Source organism: Plasmodium gaboni, chromosome 10 (genome assembly GCF_001602025.1).
Source record: "Plasmodium gaboni strain SY75 chromosome 10, whole genome shotgun sequence".
In the NCBI taxonomy this organism is placed as follows: Eukaryota; Apicomplexa; class Aconoidasida; order Haemosporida; family Plasmodiidae; genus Plasmodium; species Plasmodium gaboni.
In genome coordinates this window covers 1,157,494-1,173,018 of record NC_031490.1, presented here as the reverse complement: position 1 = coordinate 1,173,018, position 15,525 = coordinate 1,157,494, and the positions used below count along the sequence as shown (strand labels likewise).

The window sequence follows — 15,525 nt, the reverse complement described above, 5'->3', positions numbered from 1 at the left end:
ATAAAAAAATATAAATATATATATATATATATATATATATATATATTTATATCATTTCGAATTTTCATTTGAAGGGTGAGGTTCCATTTACTTGAAATATTTAAAAAAAAAAAAAAAAAAAAAAAACAGAATGAATATTATACTATAATAAAATGAGAATCATATTAGTAAATTTCAATTTTAATGTTGAAATTATGTGTAATTAAGAATGAGATGAAAAAATAGTATATATCATTATAATAAATTTTTTTTATGATAATATATATAAGTATTTTTTTTAATGTAACTGTATAATATTATTTACGTTTATAAAATAAATTTTATCAAATATATAAAATATATAAAATATTCACACATAAGAAATATAATATATATATATATGTATATATTATATTTATAGATATTATTAATGTTTGTTTTATTTTATGATAATATGTTTCTCATGTAAGATTAAATGATTGTACTCTCAACTTATAAAAAATGCCTAGTTTTATTATATTATTTTTTTCTTTTCTGGGTCCTTAAATATTATAAGTTAAGCTGTAAATATAATAATTTTAAGAACAATATTTATTTTTTAAAAGAACGAAGAAATAATATAATATATTTATTTAATAATTATAAAAAAGAAATTTTTATTTATCATTATTCAAATAGAAAAGGTAAACCAAGAAGTATACCTCTTTTTGTTCATCCACGTAATTGTTTTATTTACAAGAAAAATGAAAATCAAACTCTCAATGCTCCTTTTTTAACGAAGAGAAGGATATATATTAATAATAACAACAGAACTAAAAAGAACATCTTCTCTTTATTATTTGTTTTTTTTTCAAGAATAAAGTATCATGGGGGGGGTGAAAAAAAAAAAAAATTATATTATAACAACGTGGCGAAAAGGAATATACGATTAAATGAAAAAAAAGATAATACATATGAAAATCATAACCAGTGTGATCATAATATAAAAAAAAATAATAACATGAAGGAGAATCTTGAAAAAGGAGAATCTGAACATGACACACAGATAGATAACACAGATGAAGAAATAAACCAGAGTGAGAGAAAATTTCTGACAGACACTAAATATTATAAACGAAGTAAATATTCTAAAGCTGGATATATAAAAGAAAAAAATAATAATAATAATAGTAATATTATTGAAAAACATCAGGAAGAAACAAAAAAAAAAAAAAAAGAAAAAAAGGGGGTAGACCTTTTTGATGATTTTTTAAATGATAGATATAATATTTATTATACAGAAAATAAAGAGGATTTGTTTGAAAAAAAAAAAAAAAATGAAAAAAAAATGAGTTTACCAGATTTTTTTATTTTAAATTATTATCTAGATAAAAATAGAAAGAATAATTTAGATTTAATAAATGATATAAATCATAATAATAATATAATGAAAGTTGGATCTAATTCAACAAGTTCGTTTTCTAATATGATAAAAAATACGTTACAAAAAAATGTATCAGAAGAAAAAGTAGATTCTAACAATGGCAATATAAACAATGATAGTAAAAAAAATAGAAATGATAATCATAGTAGTGATAGTAGTAGTGATAGTAGTAGTGGTTATAATAATTATCAGTCCTATAGTAAACATACAGAATTCATAAATAATTATAGTGTCATAGGACAAATAATTGGAGTACATGGTCTTTTAGGTTGGTTAAAAATTATAAGTTTTACTACATTTAATGATATACGTTTTGAACCTGGTTGTTATCGCTATATATTTATGAATAATTATAATTATCCTTTACCTATAAAAATATTAGAAGTAAAAGAATCACAAAAGATTTCTTTTCTTTATATAAAAATAGAAGGTATTAATACAAGAGGTGATGCTTTAAAATTAAAAAATTGCTTAATATGTGATGATAAAAGAACATTTCCAGATATAGGAGAAAACCAATATATATCTACAGATCTTTTAAATTTTGATATTTATATTTTTAATGATTTTTCACATACATCTATTGGAAATGTAAATGGATTTCTATCGAAATATGATTATATAAATAGTAAATCCGTACAAGAAATATCAGATGATTTAATTAAAATACATTTAAAAAAAAATATTTCACTAGAAAAAGTATTCAATATTATTAATGTTGCTAAGTTATATAATCAAAAAAATAATTCTTCTAATCTTCAAGATTCACAATATAATAGTCCTATCAAAAATATTCAATCTATTAAAGTCTTAATAAATAAATCAGATACAAATAATACATATGAAGAAAATATAGATGATACTAACATACCATCTGAGCCTATAAAAAATGATAAAAATTATTATGACTCCTTAGATAATTTTGATGGATACACTTATAAAAAAATATTTAAATGTGATTATTGTGATCATATTTTTGATGACATCAAAGAAGCCAGTATACATGAGAATTCCCATTTCTCTTCAGACGAAGAACTTTTATATAACCATACAAATATTGATGCATCTGACAAACAAAAGGTTTATGAGGTAACAAAGGACCAGGCCAAGAAGCTAAAAAATATACAATAGTAAGTAGACACGGAAGAAAAAATAAGAAATAAAAATAAGAAATATGAAATAAGATATATGAAATATGAAATAAAAATAAGAAATAAGAAATAAGATATATGAAATAAGAAAATCATCTAGCATATAATATATATATATATATATATATATATTATAATTTATTTATTTTTTATTTTTTTTTTTTTTCAGTTTTTTGGTGCCAATCGTAAAGGAAAAAACAATAAGGTCCGTTCATTATGAAGACAAAAAAATATACCTGGATATAAGTACCATTTTTTTGTTGGACGATAACAAATGAAGGAATAAAAATATATAAATATAAACATGTTCATATTATATATATATATATATATATATATATATATTAAAGGATAAAAAAAAACATTTTTTTTTTTTTTTTTTTGTGTGTGTGTACAACATTTTTTTTGATAATATAATTTACCACCAAACGACCTACATGCATCTTTTTTTCTCTTCCTCTTTATGTTATTTTTTTAATATATATTTAATAATTTGGCTCCTCTCATATATATATATTTTTTTTTTTTTTTTGTTGTTGTATATGTAAAAATTTAATAGCTTTTCTTTATTATTTTCTAACTAATATATTACATAAAAATATATATATATATATATATATATATTATTTATGTTATATAATTAATGTCATATTTTTTATTTATTAAGAAAAAAAAAAAAAAATGTAGGACAACATGAATATAAGACACATTATTTTTCTTCTCCTTTTTGTATGCATTCTTAATGTACGACATATAAATACAGGTTTGTAAAAAAAATAAAAATAATGAAATTTTATTCAAGCAGCATCTTTTTATTATGTTGACCTTGAAAGTAGTAGAACCTTTTGAATGTCTCAAGTATATATATATATATATATTTTTTTATGTGCGATATATATAAATAGAATCACACAAAGTGTATATATTAGTTTGATTCTTTTCACATTGATAATTATATAACATTTTTTTTTTTTTTTTTTTTTTTTTTTTTTTTTTTTTTTTTTTTTAAGGCGATTTGCTTTCTTCCAGTTCTATAAGACATTTAATAAAAAATACATATCTACTGAATAAACCGAAAAATTTGTATCACTTTTCTTTTTTTTATTTGTATAACACCTTAAGATGTACATTGACTGATAAAGTTTTTGAAATTTATGAGGATGAGAAATATGAAAAAGAAATATTTTTGATTAAAAAAAATTTAGAAAATCTAAAAAAACAAAAAGAAAATAAAAACTTATGGATTTTCTTTGAGTTCAACCTTTTTGATTCTCTTATATCATCCGTAACAACAAGAGATTGAAATATAAATAAATGAATAAATAAATATATATATATATATATATATATATATATATATATATATATATATATATTTTATTTTTTGTCAGATTGAAGAGATAGAGAGTAATATGAAAAAATTTGATATAGGATTTTTGGAAATTTATAATGAATTAAAATTATCAGATCGTAGATTTAAAGAAGTTACAAAGCATGAACTGAATATATGTAAAGAAGAAATAATTTTTGATGTTGAAGAAATTGGTCTTTTACTTTCTATTGTTCCATTCGTTCTAGAAACATTAGGTTAAACAAACATAAATACATACATACATATATATATATATATATATATATATATACATCTTACTTTTTAATTTCACCTTTTTATAGATATATCACAAAATAATTATCTGAGCGAGTTCCACTACACTCTAGAGAAAACACTCAACTTCTTCAACATTTTCATGTCCCTTATTAATGAACACAATGTTAATATAATAAATATCGACAAAAAGGAAATCAACGTATTTTTAAAAGTAAAGGATTCTTTCGATTTTATAAAATCAAACGAAGAAAATCTATTCTCTTTACATGATGAAATTATATTAAAAAATAAATATGGAGAAATATTAATAAAAGATTTATTTCTTTTATTTAAAAAAATATTTTTTATAGAAATAGATGAAAATTTAATATACTTTAATTATATAGATATTATTCCTATATATATAAAAACAAAAAATGGATTATTAAAATCAAGATATTATAATATGGAAAATTATTTTTATGCCTTAATAGAGAATACATATAAACAGGATTTACAAATTAATGAAGGTATTATTTTAATAAAAATATTAAAACAATATAAAATAAATTCAGATACAAAATTAGCTTATTATTTTGACTCAGATATTATATATAAAACTATAATACATCAAATATATAAACAAACATCTCATATATCTAATATACATTTTTATTTCCTATATTCTCAAAATATAGATAGTACAAACAATTTATTAACAGAAAATGATGTATCCTTAAGTCTTATCATTTTAATTAATTCAGATGTAGATGTAGATAAATTAACTCAAAAATTTTATACATTCTCTTTTCCAAAGGATATATTTATAAGAAATGAAGACATAAATAAACAAAGAATAAAAGTCATGGGATCCTGTGTATATACCAAAGAATCACAACCACCTATTTTTTATGGATTCTTTTCTCAAGGACTTAGTACATATAATCTTTTTAAAATTATAGACTTATTAAAGCCAAATAAGAAGCTTTTATATTTATCTATAGAAAAGGCAGATGATAATAATCAAATTAGGGCTCAGGTAATCGCAGAAAGGATACTGATGAATTCCAAGGAATTGTTTGAGACTGTTTTGTTATTTGAGCGAGATGTAAGAAATATATGAAATAATTAATAAATGCATATTCAAATATTTTTAAAACGGGAGAGAAATAACATCCAAAAAAAAAAATATATATATATATATATATATATATTTGTGTGCATATTTTATATGATATATATTATATCCATTAGAATATACCCTATTTAATTCTTCCTATTATTATTATATTATTTTACTTTATAAATATTTTTATTTTTTCTTTTTTAATTTCAGGATATTATTAAATATGACAAATTTGATTACATTGACAAATGCGATGTATGCCTTGTGGGTTACAGAGGACTCTATACATTATATTTTTGTATATTCATACCAGTACTAGTTAGTTTACTTATATGTTATTTTTTATATAAACGTAAAATAAAAAATAAGCAGAATATGGTCGATATGAAAAATAAAGATTTTATTAACGAACTCAAGTCGATTGAACCCAGTATAATTCCTCTAAAGTAGTAATAATAAATAAATAAATATAAATATATATATATATATATATATAAAATAAATAAAAAATAATAATTTTTTTTTTTTTTTTTTTTTTTTTACATATTTTTCATTTTTAAATTTATATAATGCAAATATATTCCTCTATATATATAACATTTACACTTTTCAATTTAAAGCAAATTTTTTGGTTGCAATATTATAATATTTTATTTTTAAATAAATTATTTATTTCATTTTTATGCCTCCAAGTCTTTTTTCTTTTTTTGTAATAATTTAATATGTCAAGAATAGGTATATTTTAAGTATTTTTTTTTTTTTTTATCTTTTATAAAAATAAAACCTAGTACAATTAAGAAATACAAAATTTTTTTTCTTTTAAATATTATGTTATCACATAAAAATGGATTAGGAAAAAATAAATAAAGTAAATTCTCCTTTCATTTTGATTTTTTCTTATTTAGATATTTAATATTATTATATGATTTATTTTATTATTTTATTATTTTGTATGTGTGTGTGTGTATGTGTTGTATAAATGAAGAATGAGTGAAATAAAATTAAAACTGGAATCAAACTTCAACAAAGAAGGAGAACAACAAAAAGACGATACAATAAAAAGTAATGAAACGTATGAAGAAGAAAATGAAGAGTTTTCTAACATAGTAAATAGTATGTAAATATATAAATATTGATATATATATATATATATATGTATATGTATATGTATTTATTTATTTATTACCAATAACTTTTTTTTGTACATAATTTTATGAACAGTTCATAATTTTTTTTTTTTTTTTTTTTTTTTTTTTTTTTTTTTTTTCCTCTATTAATATTATAGAATATAGCGATTTTTATAAAAACCTATATGCTTTCATTGAGTCCAAGAGTTGTTACATTAATTTAATATATAATTGTAAAAGGGAAGAGGAAACACAAGTGGAGACAAACAAAAAATACAAAACAACTTATAGTAATTATGAACAATCTTCAAAAGTCGAAAAGAAAACGCCAGAAGAAAGTTCTTTCAATAAAATAAAAGAAATAGTAAAAGAGAAATTTCCCAAGTCTTCTGATGAAAAAATTGAATTATACCTCAAGGAAATAATAAGTAAATTAATCAACATATAAAAATGTATAAATATAAATATATATACATATAATATATATATATATATATATATATATATATTTTTATTTATTTATCCCACCTTGTGATACTTTCCAGATGAGGCGCCTCAAGAAAATTGCTCTCTTCATAAAATACTCTTCGTTAGGAATGAACAAAATATATTTATCAAGCACAATTTAATAAGTTATTTATTTAATTTTATAGACTGTAAAACATTATTGAAACTTAAAGGATGCTCTAAAATCGATAGTGAAGTTGTAAGTATGTACTATAGAAAAATATTATATACTTTATCATTCAAAGATGATAATATAAAAACAAATATACATTACTGGAATAATGTAATAAATTATTTTTTTTATCGATGTGCAAATCTTAAACCAATAAATAGAATGAATTACCCTGCAGTATTAAAAAATCTAGAACAAAATAAAAATTTCTGTGTTATAACCCCAGAATCTATGGATTCTTGTATTTATATTAGTTCAGATTATTTTAAAGAAAATTTAATAACATCATGTACTCATAAAAAACCTCTACCTCATACTTGTAATGTCAAAAATGAAATTTCAGGCATAAAAACTTTAAAAACACAACAAATTGAATTAAATGAGTTTATACAGGAATATTATAAAAGATTAACAATTAATGATGATGAAATTATGTGGAATGTATGTTATTTTAGAAAATCAAAAGAATTCCTAACCATACTATTGTTAGAATTTTTAAAAAGTATGCTCACCGTTTTAAACAAATATAATGGGAAATGTATTTTTAAAAAAACAGAATATCTAGTTAATTGTGGACATCATATTACACACAGAATATGGATACAAATGTTTTATGAGTATGGATTCGAATCAGTAGATGCCGACAAAAAAAAAAATATCAAAAATGATTCTATTACTCAGCAGGAAGATGGTAATAATAGGACATTATATTTAACCATAGCTGACCATTATAAGTGGGACGCATAAATGTGAAAACCCCCAAAAAAAAAAAAAATAAAATAAATATAAGAAAAAAAAAAAAATGATATATATATAAAAAATATATATATATTATTATTTTTATGATTAATGTTAAACAATAAAAAACTTTAAATTACAAATTAAAAATTTATTTTAAGATTTTAATTTTTTTTTTTTTCTAAGTTTATATATATGGAAAAATATATATATATATATATGTGAAACAAATATATAAGTTATAAAAATAAATCAATATATATATATATATATATATTATAATACATATAGCATATATAATTTTAGTGTTTACTAAATTATAATGAAAAACCAAATTACCTTTTTATTTAAAAAAAAATACAAAAAATTATAAACATATAACATAACAAATGTGGGACAAATAAATAAAATAAGTTATTTATTTTTTTAATTCTAATTCTTCGTTCCTATTCAAGAATAAAATAAATAAAAAAAAATAAAAAATAAAAAATAAAAAAATTCTCAATATTTATATAATAATAACATACATATATATTAACTACATATATTACTTATAGTTATTTGGATTGTCCTTTTTGCAACTTGAGTTGCATTTTTCTATAAAGAATGGCAAGCGTAAACAAAATGGATAATATATATATAAAAACTGTTTTATTTATTTTATTTATTTTATTTTTTTTTGGTTTTTTTTTTTTTCTTTTGGTCATATTTTACTTTTGATATCTGGTTTTTCTACATCTGAATCTAAATCCGATTCAGAATCAGAACTTTCACCAAAATTTTTTGGTCTGTGATAAATGCAACATACTATAAAAAGGTAGAAGAGTAAAATAAGAAATATAATCAAATAAAATAAAATAAAATGTGTGGAAATATATATATATATATATAATGTGTATATATTTATTTTTTTATATATTTTTTTATTTTTCGTTACCTTTGGATGACTTCTTTTGAGCATTCTCATTATCAATAGTGTTTTCATCCCACCTTACAGCTTTTTGTGGAGCCAGTTTTAAAATTCTAACAATAGTACTAGTGTTTGCATTGTTATCATTTTTTGTATTTGTATCTTGAACATACGTAGTAGTGGTTGTAGATGATGAATGCATAGGACACATTATATATAAAAATATAGAAATGTTTTTTAATATATAATATGTTTATATAAATAAATAAATAAATATATATATATATATATATATATTTACATTATAAATTCAAACAATCCTACAATATATTTTTTAGTATATTATATAGATACTTTTAAAAATATAAATATAGGACTTTATTATACATATATAATATATTATATATATATATATATATATATATATATATATATATTTTATTTATTTATATACATGAAAGAAATATGTTTCTAATGGTCAAAAAATGAAAACCATAATACACATAAATAAAATTCATGTATTATATATTTACTCACAATTAAAATATATATAATAATGTCTTCATAAGGTATCAGAAACATATAAAAATATAAATAAATAAATAAATAAAAATATATATATATTATTTATTTACTATTTTATAGTGAAGTGGTTATATATATATATATATATATATATATATATATATATATATATATTTATTTATTTTTTTATTTCTAGTGGGCGTAAAAATAAAAATAAATGAAGAAATAAAAATAAACTTAAATGATGAAAATAAATAAATAAAAATTCCAATTTATATATTATAAATTAAATTTTTTTTTTCATTTATATTTTAAATAATTAAAGTTGATACAAATATATACATAATTATAAATATTATATATAATATTTTATTATACTTTATATAAAAATATCATATATATATAATAATATAATATACGTATAATTAATATATATATATATATAATATATATATATATATATTTTTTTTTTTTTTTCTTGCTAATTTAATAATAATTTTTTTTTTTTTTTTTTGTGGGTTTTATTTTTTTCATAAGATTGTTCTTAATAAAAAAAGATCAGCTATTTCTTTTTTTTTTCTTGATTAATATATTTTTTATTATTTAAATAGTAAAATTACTATAAATATTATATATATTATTTTATAAATACAATTTTATATAAACTGTTTTTTATAATTTTTTTTTACTTAAAAAATAAAAAAATAATATAAATATAAAAATAAATCTTCGACCATAAAATTATATATATATATATATATAAATATTTATAAATATTTATTATTATTATTTTTTTTTTTTAAAATACTTGATATAAAAAAAATATATATATATATATATAATTTTATATATGATGGAAATTAAATATATCAATAACTTTTATAAGATATTAAATATATTATATATATATATATATATATATAATATATGATAGTTTTTTTTTTATAATAAATATAAATAATAAAAAAAAAAACATATACCATACTTCTATATATTTTTATATCATCATATGGATTTTACATCCCTTCATAGATCACAGTCATATATTTTTTTTTTTTTTTTATTAAAACAAAAATAAAATTAGCTCATTTTAAATTATTTATATATTATATTAAAAAATTGTTTACACTCTTCTTTTTTTAAATCATTTAATTATGTTTATTCAGCTCAATGTAATAATCCTATTATATAGAAAAATATCTTATCAAAGGACAGGGCATCCATATTTATTCTTCAAATTATTTAATATAATTTCTTGTCTATATTAAATTATATGTGGTAGGGGAGGGGTAAATCTCTTTTGTTTTATTTCAAAATAGATATTATTAATTTCCATCCTTTTTCTTTTCTTTTTTTTTTTTTTTTTTTTTTTTAATTGTATTTATGAAACCATGTTTTATTTTTTCACATATGTTTTTTTATACGCATCAAAAAAAAAAAAAAAATAAAATAATAAAGTGACATATTACATAATATCACCTAAACGTTATAATAAATAAAGGAAATACAATATAAAAATATATATATTCGAATTATTAAAACTCAAAAAAAAAAATAATAAATTAATAATAAAAAAAATATATATATAATATTCAATTGATCAAGTTTTAGAAGATGAAAGAAATGGAGAAAAAAAATAATAATAAATATAAATAATATATATATATATATATATATATATATATTTTTATTTATTTATTATTTTTTCCATACAAATATTACAATAAAATATATTCAAAAATATATTATTTATATATTCATGATAAAATAATAATATAAATATATATATATATATATTTTTTCTCTCTTTTTCTTTTTGATTTTTTCCTTTTTTTTTTTTTTTTTTTCCCTCTTCATCACCTTCTACTTTTGAGAGTGTGTGATAATACACGTTCCACAATTAATATATTATAAACACACCCCAAAAAAAAAAAAGATATATGAATATCCACTTGAAAAAAAAATTATAAAAAATAAAAGATGCACAGGTAGTAATATATTTTATGCTAAAAGGTAACATATGAAGAATTTACACATAATTAAATAAATAAATATATATATATATATATATATTTATATATTTATTTATATATATATATATATATATATATATTTATTTATTTATTTATGCACTTCCAAGTGTTTCCAAGAAAATTTTTAATTTTCTTAAAATTCATATCCGTTGTCATAGTCATCCTCATTATCACTATGTTCTTCATTATTAGAAGAATTTGCATGGCTATTATTATCATGATTATAAATATTACTTTTATCATAATGATCTTTTTTTTTTTTTTTCTTTTTTTTTGATATTTGTATTAATCCTTTTTTCTTTTTTTTTTTATTGATCAAATCATAATCATCATTATTATCATCATTATGTTCATCATCATCATCGTCATTATTATCATTCTCATCATTGTCATCTATATTTTCATTGGTTAGACCATCATGCTTTCTCTTCTTTTTAATATTATCATTAGTAACAAATATTAAATAATTTACAGCATCATACATTTGCCAGATATTTTCTAATACTTCATTCTTATTATTTATTCTTCTTAGAAGTATAGGGTTTAAAACGGTTACTATCCCTGTTGTTATAAAATTATATATATCATAATAATTATAAGGACCATATACATTATTATCAACACCATTCATCCACTTTAGTTGCCAGTGTATGTCTACATTTTCTTTATATTCTTCAAGTTTCTTACATAATGTTTCTAATTCTCGTTTTGTAAAAAAATAAACATTTTTATATTCATTGGTCAATTTCTGAGTTAAATCTATTAAGTTATTAAATCGTCTTTCTATAGTTTTATAATCAAGAATAATCTTTTGATACATTTGTTTTAAATTCTCTAATTCTTGTAAGCTCTCATTGTTTACAATATTTTTCTTTACATCATTATCATCATCATCCAGATTTTCATTCTTCTGGTTTTCTGTTTTTTTATTATTACATTTTGATTCGTCTTCTTGATTGTTTATTATTACATGTTCGGTGTCTAAGGTTGGATTCATCAAGTTACTTTCTGGGTCTTTTACATCACAATCATTGTTATTTTGTTCTATCAAATCATTATTACTTTGTTCTATCAAATCATTATTATTTTGTTCAATCAAATCATTATTATTTTGTTCTATCAAATCATTATTATTTTGTTCAATCAAATCATTATTATTTTGTTCTATCAAATTATTATTATTTTGTTCTACTACATCATCAACATTATGTTTTATATCATTATTTTTTATATCATTATTTTTTATATCACTATTTTTTATATCATCATTTTTTATATCATCATTTTTCATATCACCATTATTTTTTATATCATCATTTTTTATATCATCATTTTTCATATCATCATTTTTTATATCATCATTTTTCATATCACCAATTGGTTCTGCCATTTTTGGGCTTCCCTCTTTGGTGCTTTCTTCTTCAAGATGGCTAGCTAACGTACTCCTAATACAGACCTGTAATGAATTTGTCTTTTCCTCATAATCTGTTTGGAGTGTCTGCGAATTTTTGTCAATTTCTTTTGTCGACTGATCCTTTTGATCAGCGTTTGTATTTATAGCAAGGGAATTAATTTTATTTATTTTAATTTCATATTCGTTAAGATAATTTTTACAAACTTTTAGATCTTTTTTATATCTAATCATAGCTTTAATAGGTGTTTCTTTTTCATCTATTAATAAACATGATAAAGAATATAAAGCGTCAAAAATATTAATTGATAATAAATTATTATTTAGTTTATCATATGTCATATGAAATTTCGATTGTGTTTCTTGAAATTTTTGAGCTTGTAAGTTATTATTAGAAAATGTAGAAAGTGGATCTTGTTCATCTACAGATTTTAGCCAAGCTTCTTCAACTTCATCATTATCAGATTCATTATAAATATAATTACCATCTTTATCAATATATCCTTGTGTTAATTCATTTTTCATATTAAAAGGTTCAATGTCATAACCAAAATAATCTTTATTATAATGTATAGTTCTTTCTTGAGCATTTAATGTAGCTGATTGTATATTATTAATTTCGAAAGAAGAATCTTCATTGAATGATTGATGGAATTTTTCCCTTTTAAAATTATTATTGGTTATATTTATCATATTTGTTGTATTTATCATATTTGTTGTATTTATCATATTTGTTGTATTTTTTATATTTTTTATATTTTTTATGTTTATTAAATTTTTTTTTTTTTTTTTTTTTATATTATTGTTTTCATCATTTGATAAGAAAATATTAGATAATAAACAATTTTTTTTCCCATTTTTTAAATCATCAACATTGGTGTTATTACCACTTTTTTTTAATGATAAGATATTTTTTGTAACTTGTTCGTTATTATTATATATAGAACTGTTCATATTTTTTTTTTTTTTTTTTTTTTTTTTTTTCTTTAAATTTAAATTTAAATTACTTGTATCATTATTTATATTGTTAATTCCATTCAGTATGGTATTTTTATTATTATTACAAATATTATTTTTTTTATTTTTATTTTTAGGGTTTATTTCATCTGATTTATTTTCTTCATCATTAATATTATTTTGGGCATTTTCATCCTTCTCATCGTTATTATCGTTATCGTCATTATAGTTATCGTCATGGTCGTCTTCATTGTCATCACCATCGTCATCATCATCGTCATCACCATCTTCATCATCATCGTCATCACCATCTTCATCTTCCTCATCATCTTCTTCAACATCATCATTATAATTATTACTTCTCATAATTTTGTCATTAAAATTATAACCATAAATATCATTATAAAAACATTCAAAATAATTAAAATTATTTAGAGTAAAATTAAAATAACTATTTTCATTTTCATCCTTCTCATAATATATTGTTTCATTATTATCAGAAAATTGAACTTTCTTTTTTTTTTTTTCTTTACTTTTATTATCTTCATCTTTTATAACATCTTCGTTAGTATCATTATTCAATTTAAGCAAATCATTTTCCTCCCCTAGCTTTTCTTCATTCAGCATTTTTTTTTTTTTTTTATATATATATGAAATATAATATAAATATGTATATATATATAAATATATATATATATACAAATTATGAAAAAAAAAAAAAAAATATATATATATATATAATATATATTTTATAATATTTTGTATTTATATTTCACATTCTTAATGGAAATAATAACATTATATATAAAATAATACCCTTCTTATATATATATATATATATATAATATATATATATTATATATATGTATATATTACATTATATATATTGTTGACCTTTCTAGAATCACAGAATAATTTTATTGTATACATATATATATATATATATATATATATTTATTTATTTATTTATTTATTTGCTGTTGAGAACGTTTCTTCTTTTCCCTGTTAAGAAAAGAATTATACTTTGTGGGTTATATTCTCAAAAATATAAACACAATACATATTATGTATATATATATGTGGAAATAAGATTATAAATAAATATTGATTATAAATAAATAATTATTTGGAGCCTATATAAATATATACATCATATAATATAATACTAATAAATAATAATATTTATTATTATTATTATATATACATATGTTTATATATTTATATTTCCATATATTAATTTTCTCCTTGTAAAGGTTTACTTTTATTCTCTTTTATTGTAATATACATTATATTATATATATATATATATATATTTAATTAATAATATATTTTTATATTTAACCAGTTAAAAAAAAAATAATAAAATTATCAAATCAATATATTATATATATATATATATTATATACATATATGTTTTTTATATTTTATATTAATATTTACTTATATATATATATATATATATATATATATATATTTAATTAATAATATATTTTTATATTTAACCAGTTAAAAAAAAAATAATAAAATTATCAAATCAATATATTATATATATATATATATTATATCATCCAAGGGAATAAAATAATCATGCTTGAATAATAAAAAAAAAAAAAAAATAATAAATTGCAAATATATTTATTATAACATTTTATATATTTTCACTAATAAAAAGTACACTTTTTCATTTTATACCATATAAAATTGTTAAAATAAAAAAAAAAAAAAAAAAAAAAAAAAAAAAAAAAAAAAAAAAAAAAAAAAAAAAAAAAAAAAAAAAAAAAAAAAAAAAAAAAAAAAAAAAAAATTAAAAAAAAAAAAAAAAAAAAAAAAAAAAAAAAAAAAAAAAAAAAAAAAAAAAAAAAAAAAAAAAAATAAAAA

The 15,525-nt window shown here is 18.2% G+C and overlaps 5 protein-coding genes across 5 annotated transcripts; 3 read left to right on the top strand and 2 right to left on the bottom strand.

The window, feature by feature from the left end:
* Positions 1-454: 454 nt before the first annotated feature.
* Positions 455-2,831, top strand: PGSY75_1032000 (putative ribosome maturation factor RimM; the record flags this gene model as incomplete). Its single annotated transcript, XM_018786091.1, has 2 exons — positions 455-2,532; positions 2,723-2,831. 2 exons carry the CDS (start codon positions 455-457, stop codon positions 2,829-2,831), a joined length of 2,187 nt encoding a protein of 728 aa, XP_018641708.1.
* Positions 2,832-3,246: 415 nt separating this feature from the next.
* On the top strand, positions 3,247-5,717 carry PGSY75_1031900 (hypothetical protein; the record flags this gene model as incomplete). Its single annotated transcript, XM_018786090.1, has 5 exons — positions 3,247-3,316; positions 3,564-3,838; positions 3,945-4,140; positions 4,228-5,249; positions 5,478-5,717. 5 exons carry the CDS (start codon positions 3,247-3,249, stop codon positions 5,715-5,717), a joined length of 1,803 nt encoding a protein of 600 aa, XP_018641707.1.
* Positions 5,718-6,253: 536 nt separating this feature from the next.
* On the top strand, positions 6,254-7,820 carry PGSY75_1031800 (hypothetical protein; the record flags this gene model as incomplete). Its single annotated transcript, XM_018786089.1, has 3 exons — positions 6,254-6,380; positions 6,553-6,822; positions 6,940-7,820. The coding sequence occupies 3 exons, from the start codon at positions 6,254-6,256 to the stop codon at positions 7,818-7,820; spliced, it is 1,278 nt and encodes a 425-aa protein (XP_018641706.1).
* A 409-nt stretch (positions 7,821-8,229) lies between these two features.
* On the bottom strand, positions 8,230-8,932 carry PGSY75_1031700 (protein phosphatase inhibitor 3; the record flags this gene model as incomplete). The annotated part of the gene is made up of 4 exons (XM_018786088.1): positions 8,230-8,257; positions 8,363-8,408; positions 8,526-8,618; positions 8,749-8,932. The coding sequence occupies 4 exons, from the start codon at positions 8,930-8,932 to the stop codon at positions 8,230-8,232; spliced, it is 351 nt and encodes a 116-aa protein (XP_018641705.1).
* Positions 8,933-11,412: 2,480 nt separating this feature from the next.
* On the bottom strand, positions 11,413-14,274 carry PGSY75_1031600 (hypothetical protein; the record flags this gene model as incomplete). The annotated part of the gene is made up of 1 exon (XM_018786087.1): positions 11,413-14,274. The coding sequence occupies one exon, from the start codon at positions 14,272-14,274 to the stop codon at positions 11,413-11,415; it is 2,862 nt and encodes a 953-aa protein (XP_018641704.1).
* Between the last annotated feature and the right edge of the window lie 1,251 nt (positions 14,275-15,525).